Source organism: Chlorocebus sabaeus, chromosome 14, assembly GCF_047675955.1.
Source record: "Chlorocebus sabaeus isolate Y175 chromosome 14, mChlSab1.0.hap1, whole genome shotgun sequence".
NCBI classification, from domain to species: Eukaryota; Metazoa; Chordata; class Mammalia; order Primates; family Cercopithecidae; genus Chlorocebus; species Chlorocebus sabaeus.
This window is the reverse complement of record NC_132917.1, coordinates 23480059-23492766: the sequence shown is the minus strand read 5'-3', so window position 1 is coordinate 23492766 and position 12708 is coordinate 23480059. Positions and strand designations below refer to the sequence as shown.

At 35.7% G+C, this 12708-nt stretch overlaps 1 protein-coding gene across 4 annotated transcripts in view; it reads left to right on the top strand.

Moving 5' to 3' along the window:
* Positions 1 to 12708, top strand: part of ATAD2B (ATPase family AAA domain containing 2B) — a 171118-nt gene that overhangs the window by 105381 nt on the left and 53029 nt on the right. For all 4 annotated transcript variants that reach the window (XM_007971346.3, XM_007971345.3, XM_007971350.3 and 1 more), the window contains one exon: positions 4479 to 4665. In XM_007971346.3, coding sequence (XP_007969537.1) covers positions 4479 to 4665 — 187 coding nt within the window. The remainder of the gene's footprint in view (positions 1 to 4478; positions 4666 to 12708) is intronic.

The window sequence follows — 12708 nt, the reverse complement described above, 5'->3', positions numbered from 1 at the left end:
GTGGCGTGATCTTGGCTCACTGCAAGCTGTGTCTCCCGGGTTCACACCATTCTCCTGCCTTAACCCCCCGAGTAGCTGGTACTACAGGTGTCTGCTACCACGCCTGGCTAATTTTTTTGTATTTTTAGTAGAGACGGGGTTTCACCATGTTGGTCAGGATGATCTCGATCTCTTGACCTCGTGATCTGCCTGCCTTGGCCTCCCAAAGTGTTGGGATTACGGGCGTAAGCCACCGTGCCCGGCCACATTCCAAACTTTTAACATGGCTTACAAAACCGTTGTAGCCCTTCGTAGTCTAACTTACCTTCCTTTTTCTCTCCCCACCCTAGTACCTTTACCGCACCCTCCACAACTTGTCCCCAGTACTTCAAAATAAACAAACAAACAAAACCAAAACTGGCTATATGAACTGTATCAGTTACCCCAAAGAGCCATGTTCTTTTTAACCTTTGGTCCTTTGCGCATCCTGTTTTGCAGTCTTGGAATTCATCTCTTGTACCTCCAATCTGTTGGGTTTCTGTCTTGGTAACAGTTTTCCAGGAATGCCTTCTATGAGTCTCTAATTGGTATCTTCCATAGCACTGTGTACTTAAACATTACCACTTACTAATCACATTGAATTATGGTAATTTGTGTATTACTAAATACCACTCAATTATATGCTCTATGACAACACTGGTATTGTTTGATACTTAGGGCTAAGGCATTCAGCATGGGAGATATTCTATAGTTATATAATTAAACAAACATTTTAAAAAGTTTCCTGTTTCTATTTTCTTTTTGAATTGTCTGTTTTCGTCCTTTGCTCATGGAGGTTTTTTTAAAAACTATGCATATAAACTCTTTATACATTAAGAACCATTCCTGTTTATGACAAATTCTTTTTATTAAATTTTCTTTTTATGCTTTCTCTATCAATTTTTTTTTTTTTCAGATGGGATCTCTATGTTGCCCAGGCGTCTTGAACTCCTGAGCTCAAGTCATCCTCCCAACTCAGCCTCCCAAGTAGCTGGGATTACAGGCATGTGCTACCGTGCCCTGCTGTATGACAAATTCTTTATGCCATTTGGTTGTTTACTATTTGGTTCAGATTATAATTTTTGAGTTACAGAGGTTTTTAGATTATTATGAATTAAAAATATGTGAATCTTTTAATTTAAATTTTGTGTTAGAATTCATTTTGTTTATGCTGTGAAATGACCTGACTCCTCCGTTTTTAAACATTTATTTTATCATCCATTTCTGTTCTTTTTATTTTATTTTTCGAGATAAGGTCTCACTCTGTCACCCTGGCTGGGGTGCAGTTGCACCATCATGGCTCACTGCAGCCTTGACTTCCTGGACACATGTGATCCTCCCACCTCAGCCTCCTGGTGGCTGGGACTACAGGTGCATACCACCAAGCCTGGCTGATTTTTTTGTTTTTAAATTTTTTGTAGAGATGGGGTTTTGCCATGTTGCCCAGGCTCGTCTCAGAATACCTGGGCTCAAATGATCTGCCTACCTGAATCTCCCAAGTGCTGGGATTACAGGTGTGAGCCACTGTGTTGCCCTCATTTGTTTTTTATGATTCTTTTCTTATATGAAATTATTTCATATAAGAAAATACAAATTCTTATAAATTTTATAAATTTATATTAATATAAATGTATATATTATATATTATAATTCATATTATCTTATAGTTTAAAATAATAAAATAATAAAATATTTTATATGAATTATACTATGAATCATAACTATTTTATTCATATAAAGTATACATTTATATGCATATACATTATTTCATTTTATATGAAATTCCTTCATATAATGATTACGATTAATCATTTCCTAGGCTGCCTTTTATGTTTAATTCTGTTTCTTTGGTATCTTCTACATTCTATTAATTGTTATTCTATAATGTGTTTCAGTATAAAGTAGGACACATCTTAACATAGTGAGTTCAGAACCTGGGCTTTGCAGTCAAATGGGCTTGAATGACAATTTGAACTCTTCTATCTGGTTATACAACTTTATAGCTAACCTCCACGTACCCTGGTTTCTTATCTGTTTAATAAAATGAAACTATGTGTTTCACAGAATTGTTAAGAAAATTGAACAAGAAATCTCTGTGAAGTGCTTGTTACTAAAACATGTTTGAATGCATTAAAATTGGTAGCTTTTTTTTTTGAGACTGAGTCTCGCTCTGTCGCAGTGGCGCGATCTCGGCTCACTGCAACCTCTGCCTCCCAGGTTCAAACGATTCTCCTGCCTCGGCCTTCTGAGTAGCTGGGACTACAGGCACGTGCCACCATGCTCAGCTAATTTTTTGTATTTTTAGTAGAGACGGGGTTTCACTATATTAGCCAGGATGGCCTCAATCTCCTGACCTCGTGATCTACCAGCCTCAGCTGCCCAAAGTGCTGGGATTACAGGCGTGAACCACCTCACCCAAGTGGTAGCATGTTTTTAAAAAGTTTTCTTGATGTTCTTACTTGATTATTCTTTCAGTTAAAGTTGTGAATAAGTTGAAACTCCCCTCCTCCCAAAAATTCTTTTGGGATTTCAACTTGAAAATCCTATGCGTATAAAATGAAAAAGTAAACGGATTAGGAAGAATTGAGGTCTTTATATATTTAGTCTTTGTGTTCAGGCTCAGTTTTACTCTTTTCTTGCTAAGACTATAATTTGATAATGTTTGTTTTACCTTTTAATTTTTTTATTTTTTTGCAGTGAATAGGATCTCCTTTCCTTTTTTACATTGGTTATTGATGGTGTTTAGGAAATCTATTGATTTTTCTATTTCTTCTGTCTTGTTACTTTGCTTGTAGATTCTGACAGTTTTTGGTTGATTTCTTGGATTTGCTACTACATAATCATATGCTTTACAGGTGTCAATTTTTTCCTTTATTGCTTTCTATTCGTTCCATTTTAAATTTGCTTTATTCTTATTGTATTGCCTTAGAATGTCTAGGACTACCCACAGTGAGAGTAAACTTTGTTTCATTTGTTATTTTAATGGTGCTGTAGAATCTCGAAATGACAAGTTCAAGTTTGGTTTAATATATTTTCCTTCTCTGGTATGGGGCTTTAGATGTCATCTGTCAGGGTAGGAACAGTTAGTTTTTGTTGTTACAGAAATAATATGTGTTGGAAGAAGTTTATATATATTTGTTATTTTAAAAATTGTGATTGTTTTAGTTTGTTCCTGCTGCTATGACAAAATACCTTAAACAGAGTAATTTATAAACAACCTAAATTTATTTATTTATTTTTATTATACTTTAAGTTTTGGGATACATGTGCAGAATATGCAGGTTTGTTACGTAGGTATACACCTACCAAGGTGGTTTGCAGCACCCATCAACCCGTCATCTGCATTAGGTATTTCTCCTGATGCTATCCCTCCCCTGGTCTCCCACCCCCAGACAGGCCCCGGTGTGTGATTCCCCTCCCTGTGTCCGTGTGTTCTCATTGTTCAGCTCCCACTTATGAGTGAGAACATAACAACATAAATTTATTACTCACAGTTATGGAGGCTGAAAGTCTAAGATCAAGGCTCTGGCAGATTTGGTGTCTGGTGAGGGCTTGGTTTCTGCCTCTAAGATGATGCCTTGAGCACTGCTTCCTCTGGAGGTGACCAGTAATGTCTTCACATGGCAGAAGGGATTGAAGGGACTAGCTAGCTAGTTTTATTATCAAGCCCTTTGATAATATAACTCATCCATTCATGAGGGCTGACTGCTCATGACTTAATCACCTCCTAAAGGCCCCGCCTGTTAATTGAGTCCTACATTTAGAATAATCTTCAGATCTACCTCTTTGTCAAAAAGTGAGATTCCTAACATTTAACCTTGGATAATTAATAACTAAATGATACTGGAGTTTAATGCATCTTCAAGTTAATATATGTGGTATGATAGCAGGAATACCAAGGTTATTTTATTTTAAAGTGGATTTATTTCATTATTTGTTTGTTTGTTTGTTTAGGTAGAGTTTTGCTCTTGTTGCCCAGGCTGGCGTGCAGTGGTACAATCTCAACACACTGCAACCTCCGCCTCCCGGGTTCAAGTGATTCTCCTGCCTCAGCCTCCCGAGTAGCTGGGATTACAGATGCCCGCCACCACAACCAGCTAATTTTTGTATTTTTAGTAGAGACAGGGTTTCACCATGTTGGCCAGGCTGGTCTTGAACTCCTGACCTCAGGTGATCTGCCAGCCTCGGCCTCCCAAAGCACTAGGATTACAGGCGTGAGCTGCCACGCCCGGCCCGTAAAGTGGATTTTATACTTTTATATCTTGGTTATTAATATGGTCAGAGGTACCAACATTTTAAAACCATAATTAATGAAAAAATAAATCACTGTACTAAAATAATATAGGAAAGTTCTGTTAATTTTGAGTTAAATTGTTTTAATGTAAAAATTTTGCCTGATATTTCATATTTATCTTCAGAATGTATGATTTTGAAATAATTGTGTCTTACATGTATTACAGGTCACCGTATCATCAGCCAACCTCATACAGGCCACGCTTATTGCTATCTGGAGAACGGGGCTCAGGTCAAACTTCTCACCTTGCTCCAGCACTTTTGCACACTCTAGAAAGATTCTCTGTGCACAGACTAGATCTCCCAGCACTTTATTCAGTTAGTGCCAAAACACCTGAGGAATCATGTGCACAGGTAGGTTTTGTATCACATCAGAGCACTTCTGACTTTCTTATTGCTTATATTTTGGTAATATTTCTAGTGTGTAGTGTTTACAGATAAGATTTTTCAGAGTATGATATGAATATTAACTTTTCGTTGGTTATTCATTAGCATTCTAGTATTAGTGTAAAGGATCCTTTTGATGCATACAGTTTTTTAGGTGAGCTCATTGTCTTTCTCATGATCTTCCTTACTGAAATTTTAATACCCTGTTTCATTATGCATTGTATGTAGAAAGGGAGTTTATTTTGCCTTTTTCTGACCCTCTGTTCAAAGCTGTGGTCTCAGAGCAGTTTCAGACTTTTGTCTTTTCTTAGAGCCTTATCATAGAAAGGGAAATGATATCGAGTTTGAGATATCAGAATTTAATATTCATATTAGAATAGTGATAGCAGTTCAAAAATTATAGATATTTGTGTTGATAGTTGTGTGTTTGATATTTGACTTTCAATTATTTTGTATTTACTGGTTTGTGAAGCAAAGTTCTAGTGGGGCTGTTTATATTTCTTGAAGTTGTTATATATAACCATGGATATATTATGTCATATTGAAACTAGGGATGAGGGTAATACATTTTTTGAGCTAAGGGACCATATCTAAGCCATTTTTGTAACTCTGACAAGGTGTCCAGCTGATAGTGGTCATTAAATGTTTGAATAATAGTGTTTCAAATAAATAAATTAGAGAAAGGAATGCCACTTTGTAGTTTGCTACTTAGCCTACTTTTAGAGTTAGATAACTGGAGTAGTAACACTTAAAACATTTCACACAATTTTGTTGTTTTTTTCCCAGTTACGTTTTCCAGATACTTAATACATATACTATAATTGGCCATTTCCTACATTGTAGCAAGAAATATGCATCTTTTAAACAATTCATAGTAGTATTGATTTAGTTTCTCTTTTACTCACAGTCTCTGGATATGAACACCCTACCAGCACTTTATCACTTTTAAAGCCCTATTTAAAGGTTTCTTTCCAAAACCCCTGAATTAAATGCTATCCTCCAGTATTTTGCTCCCAGTTTGACACATTTAACTCATCCTGGATGTGTTTTCCAATAATGTTGATTTATATATTTGCTCGTATTTTTCTTTTTAGAGAGACAAAATTACTGCAGGTTGTATGCAAGTAAGAGAATTACTCAGTACCATTTAAAATAAACCCAAATGATTTAGTAGAAAAATATAAATCAACAAAATTGACCCCAGAGAGGAGAGAATCTAAACAAATCACTGTGGAAGAAGAAATTCAGCACGTATCTTAAAGCCATTAAACATAGATGGTTTCACAGGTGAATTATTTTAATCTTAAAGGATAAGATCATTTTGATGCTAGTCAAACTGTTCCAAGGCATAGGAATAGGAGGAAAGCTATGAAATTGGCAAAACCAACAATATCACATCTTTCAGGGGAATACAAAATAAAACTGTAGGCCAATCTCATTTAAGCAATGATCACAAAGAAACTATTACAAATGAAATCTAGTAGCGCATCAAAAGAGTAACATAACATTACTAAAGCATGTAAGATTAATTCAGTTAGACATTGAGAGATACAAGTATTGGAAAGGATACATTGAATTTGTAAGCATTTGCCTATGATATGATTAATTATATGGAAAACTTACAGTGTCAACTAAAGAATGATGAAAGACAATAAAAGAATTCCGTAAGGTGGACACTTTCAAAGTTAATGTTTTAAAATGATAGTTTTCTCTTATAAATACTATAATAAGTTAGAAATATAATAGAAGAAGAGGTCCCCATTAAAACAGCAACTAAGTTTACCTAGGAATTAGCAGAAACAGTATGAAGGGACTATGAGAAGAAAACTAAAAGTTGCTGAGGGGGACAGTTGAATATATGAAAGACATACCTTGTTTGTTTGTTTCCCAACCCAAAGGCCAGAGAAGCCTCCCGCTAGGAATGCTCTCTGCCTTTCATAGTATCATCAGTCTTCTTCTTGGCGGGGGGAGGAAGCCATCTTTATTAAGGAGGCCAGAGGTGGGCTAGTCTCTTGTATTCTTCCCATATCCTTAAAGTAAATATATGTTTGTTTGTTTGTTTTTTGAGACGGAGTCACACTCTGTTGCCCAGGCTGGAGTGCAGTGGCGCCATTTCAGCTCACTGCAACCTCCCCCTCCAGGGTTCAAGCGATTCTCCTGCCTAAGCCCCCCAAGTAGCTCAGACTACAGGCACGTGCCACCATGTCCAGCTAATTTTTTGTATTTTTAGTAGAGACGGTGTTTCACCATGTTAGCCAGGATGGCCTCGATCTGCTGACCTCGTGATCCGCCCGCCTCGGCCTCCCAAAGAAGTAAATGTATCTGTAGAGATATGGCGTTTGGGTCTCAAACCAAGCTTGTAGACTTCAAAATTTGGTTGTCTCAAACTAAAATCTCTACCTTGAGAACTCAGAAGCTTATTTGGTAAACCAAAAGCCAAGAATTTTGTTTGTTATCTTCAGTCTTCTGATCGACTCTTTTGAGGCAGGAGAGTTGGAATGTTCTACATAGATAAATTGCAAATGTATTTGGGCAGTTAAAAACCTGTTGAGCATTCAACTCCATATGTGAATGTACTTCTAGTGTGTGTATGTGTGTGCATGTGTGTGTACACACTATTAATCTTTATATTAAGAAATAGCAAAGTTTAGATGGTTTCTCTGCTTTAGATATCAATTAAATGTCAATATTCTCATCACCTCTTACTCTCAGCTCCCATGATCTGATCATTGCTGCAGATCTCTGCATTGGGAGTGAACCACTGTATAGGAACAAGGAAGTCTGGGGATTTGGGATGGGCATATCTCAGTGAATACTTCACAGTGCCATCTTCGTAGAGAGAGCCATGCCTGGCTAGAATACTTATGGTGTTTTCATACTAATGATAATGTTGTGTTAATATCTGGAGCTTTAGAGGAAGAAGCACACCTTGTTTGTAATTACTGTGTTAAACTTATTTAATTCAGAGTGTAGACTCAAGTCAAATTATGCAGACTAAAATCTCAGTTGTGGTTGTGACCTTGGGCAAGTAGCTTAACACTCTGAGCCTTAATTTTCTCATCTGTGAAACGGAGATGACACCATGAGGTTATCAAATACGCTTGACATATAGTCCTCAATGAAAGTTAGTTATATTCATGCTTATTACTACTACCGTTGCTGCCACTGCTACTGCTTACAACTAATGAATGGTAAGGCTTTAAATTCAAAGACTGAGGTTTTTTTCCTAAATTAATGTATAAATTAAGTTCCAATTATAATCTCCTCAAGACTTAGGGAGAGAAGTTAAAAAAAAGAGTTCTGTGTTTCTTCTAGAAAATAAATATGAGACTAGCAAGGAGAATTCTAGAGGAAAAAGTGTCATTGGGGGTCCTACCAAAATTTTAAGGGTATAATAGAGTTACAGTAATAAAGAATGTGTGCCTGTGCAAGAATAGACAAAAGTATTAGAAGAGACAATTCATGCTTAGACTTTTGTAGAAGTAGAATTTGATGGTGATGACCACAATGGCGATGACATTTCATATCAGTAGATGGAAGAAATGGATTATTTACCAAATGGTCTTGGAAAACTAGCAAGTTCCTCCAATAGGGGAAAAGGAAAACAAAATAAAACTAGGATTTCCTACCTTTTTCTATAGCCCAAAATGAACTCGACATGGTCAGTGGAACTATAAAAGTACTCGAGAAATTCACAAGGTCAGTGTATTTATTGTCTTACGTGTGAAAGTAATTTCTAAGCAATGCACAAAAGCTAGAAAACTTAAAGATATGAAGGAATTTGATTATATAAAATTTTAAATTACACATGATAGAAAGCATTCCTTAAATTAATAGATATAGTCTGGGAAAAAGTATATTTGTAGCAGGTATGTTGAGAACAGGTTTCCTAAATATGGACAAATGCCTTAAAATCAGTAAGAAGAAAGAATAGCAATCTAATATAAAAATTGGCAAAGTAGAAACATGATATTTATGGGGGAAAAGAAAAAGCAACCAATAACAAATGTGAAAAGATTCTAAGCTTCACTTAAGTGAAAATAAAGTATCAGATTTGTGTGTGTGTGTTTTTAAAAGCTTGATAATGCCCTGTTGGAGATGTGGAATGCTCATACTTACTTAGTGGAAATGTAAATTTATTTGATGATTTTGGAGTGTAATCTGGCACCGTCTTTTAAAATTTCAAGTACCACATTGGTGTAGTGTGAGAAAAGAAAATAACATTTCAAGTACATGTACCCTTTGACCCAGAAATTCTATGTTTAGGAATTTTTCCTAGAGATATGTTAGCTACAAGTATTCAATGCTAAATGAACAAGTATATTTATCACTGTGTCATGTGTAATTGCCACACAAAACACAAAGGCAAACAAACTGAATATCCCTTCACGTGGGACCAGCTAAAATTAGTTATGGTGTATCTTGACATACAAAGGAATACTATCTAGCCGTTAACACGAATGAGGTAGATTTACGTGGGCTGATTCGGAAAAATGAAGATGACATTAGTGAAAAGAGCAAGTATCCCCCAAAACTGTTAATATGGTTGCTTTGACTTGGGGAGAAGGACTCTGGAAGATTGGAAAATGTGTGAACTTTGCCTTTTTAGTTTATGCTATACTGTTTGGAAAATTCTCTTTTTTGAAGTTTTTATTTGACTATATCGAGCAAACTAAAGATGAAAAAAATCACTTTAAAAGAGAAATATTTTCTTTTCTTTCTTTCTTTTTTTTCTTTCTTTTTTTTCTTTTTTTTTTTTTTTTGAGACAGGGTTTTGCTCTTGTTGTCTGGGCTGGAGTACAATGGCGTGATCTCGGCTCACTGCAACCTCCGCCTTCCAGGTTCAAGCGATTCTCCTGCCTCAGCCTCCCTAGTAGGTGGGATTATAGGCACCTGCCACTATGCCCAGCTAATTTTTGTATTTTTAGTACAGACGGGGTTTCACCATGTTGGTCAGGCTAGTCTCGAACTCCTGACCTCAGGTGATCTACCTGCCTCTGCCTCCCAAAGTCCTGGTTGTAATCTAGGCGTGAGCCTCTGCGCCCGGCCAAGAGAAATATTTTCAAAGTGAGAAAGGTTTTTTTATTTTTGTTTATAGTTGTTCCTTATGGCTAATTTGTATATATATTCACAAATATTACTGGTTTAATGTTATTTAAGTAAAGGTAAGGAAACACTTAGGAAGCATTGTAGTGAACTATATATTGATGTTACAGGGTTTTTTTTTCTTTTCTTTTTTCTGATGTTTTTCATGGCATCTTTCAGAATCCTGCTTCGCCAACTTTGAATTCTACATCCTCTGGTCTCTTGTACACTTCTTGTCTTTTACTACTGTTTTGTTTTGGTGGGAAGGAGAGAGGTGTCACTTGATAGTGAAAAACAACAAAAACTCACTATCATTTTGGTTGTATTTCACTTTCTCTAGTACATTAAGGCTTCTCATCTTCTCAGTGTATACCTAAGAGCTTCTGGGTTAGAAGTCGAGCTTACTCTAGAGTGACTCCTCCTGGATAGTCAGTCTGCCACGACCTGAGCCATGAAGTGCAGTCGTGATAGCAGACACCCACACTCTGTCTGCAACACTGGCCAGAGACTGGATGTCTTGGCTAATCTGTGATTATATGTGTCTTAAGTGCATATTTAAAATTATTTTACATTCATAAATATAACACTGTCTTTGCTAACAAATTCTGCAAAAAGAAGCTGTTATATAATGTAAGAGGAATTTTAAAATAATTGGTAGAGGTTGGCAAACCAGGTTATAAGTGGGTACAAAAGCTGTAGGGAAGAGAGTGCATGAATCAGGTGGTGAAACACTGGAAAGATTGAAAAAGATTATCTTTCCTTCTGTATTCCTTTTCATTTCTTCCTTTTTGCTTCACCTTTCTTGGGAGCTAGTCCTCCTGTACTCAGAGTTCTCTCTCTAGATCGATGTGTAATATAAGGGTTTAGTCTGGTAAGTTATTCTTGCATATTTTCTCTTTTCCCCAGGCTCTGAAATACCTAATATCAATTAAGTTTGGTATTTAGTAGTGTAACATGAACATGAAAGGCAGTCTTAAAGGGAATCTTAAATCACTTTTAAAGGGCCGTATGTATATATGTGGTAAGGTGGGAGACCCCTACTTGATATTTTTTGTATTGTGGGGATCATGTTTCATTTTATGTCTGTCCTTTAAAACATACATGCACAGGAATATACGTGAGAGAACTTTCTTTTCTCCTTCTGACGGACTCAGCTATTGATTAATATCATCAGTTGGAGTAAAAAATGGCAGAGTTAGTATTTACTATATTAAAAAGCAATGTTTTTCTTATTGTTTCTTAAGATTTAGTGTGCATAAGAATCACCTGAGTGTACTTATACAAATTTCTGATTTTCTGGCTCCATGCCCATAGATTGTGATTCACTAAATTTGGAATGAGTCCCAGGAATCTGTACTTTGTAAAAATGGATCTCAGATATTACTATTCTAGGTTTTCAATAGCTTTCACTTTGAGCTATAGTACTTTAGCTGGTCACTAGACAGTAGTCCAACATTTATTACTGAAACAAATGTGCACGCATGCGCGTGTGTGTGTATGTGTGTACACACATATGTTACTGAGCATTTCACAGTCTTCCAAGGGCTTTGGAAGGAGAATGAGAACCCTTGGTATAGCCTGGAAAATTTATGGTTGCCCCCTTAAGTTCACAAGTAATTATTGAGTCCTACAGCAAGGCAGGAGATGTTAATATTGGTAGTAAAAGACCTTTGGTATTAACACTCTTAAAAAACAAAACAAAACTATGATTCTCCTTTTCTGACATCCTCAAATATAATTTTTTGCCTCCTGTATATTTCTATTGTTGGTTTAGAAAAAAGGGACTGATAAGTGTGCTGTATTTTATCTTTTTAATTATTAGACAGGTTTGATTCAATTAATGCATTTATATATGGTCTGAAAAGCTTTGGAGTTTAGGTACTATGTGGTGTTGGGAATAATTTCAAAAGGTGAATAAGGTCTTTTCTTGGTGAAAATTTAAATGCATTTATTTCCCCAGAGAGAAATTGTTATCTAGAATTTCCCAGGGGAAATTCTTTTTGGTTGAATAGCATGAAGGCATTAATGTACTTACCTGTGTGTATACTTTGGTTGCTCTTGTGTTTGTGCTTATAGATTTCTGGATTTCTCTGTAGGAGTCTGTGTATACTTTGGATGCTTTTGTGCTTGCTCACATGGATATCTGAGTTTTTCCATAGCAACACTTAAAAAATAATTTTTTTTCGAGTTGTAGACAAGTTAAATTATCCTGACCTGTAGTGTATCATACTTACTGAAATTCTTGAAGTCCTTAGGGAATGAAAATATTAGAAAAAGAAAAAGAATTTAAGTGATTTAATTTTCATAAAATGCTAATTTGTGTTACTACCATAGTTCAGTAACTAGTACAGATGTGTTTTATAACAGGCTTATTTTGTGTGCATGTAAAGAAATTTGTACCTTATTTATTGAATCCTGAATCTTTAGAATCCAGACAGTGCTTTCTTTTCACAAGAGATTCTCAATAAATCTTAGATAAAGGGAATATAAATAGATAGAGTAAAGGGATAAAAATGGAATAAAGCCACCAGCAATGCACAGATATTATTTATTTTAATGATTTCTGATAGCATGACACAAAGAATTAAACTTATTAGTGCCTTTTAATTTTTATAAACATTGAGGATGTTGTAGGTCCCAACATTTTTCTTTTACCTGTGTTTTATAATTTTAATATATTTATAATACTATTAAGTGACTGAGACAAGTTCTGGAAGTTTCTTGATGACAAAAGTTGTTTCTTTTCTGTATTGCCCTCTTTAGGCAGGTAAAAGTGATACTGGCTTTGAGCTTTCTGCTTCATTCACATTTGGGTTTAAAAATTGTATAGTTTTCACTTTCTAAAGGAAATGGCTTGTGGGACTACAAATTCTTAAAAATACACTAAATTTTCATGGACGGAACATTTTAATTTGATGGCTAAAA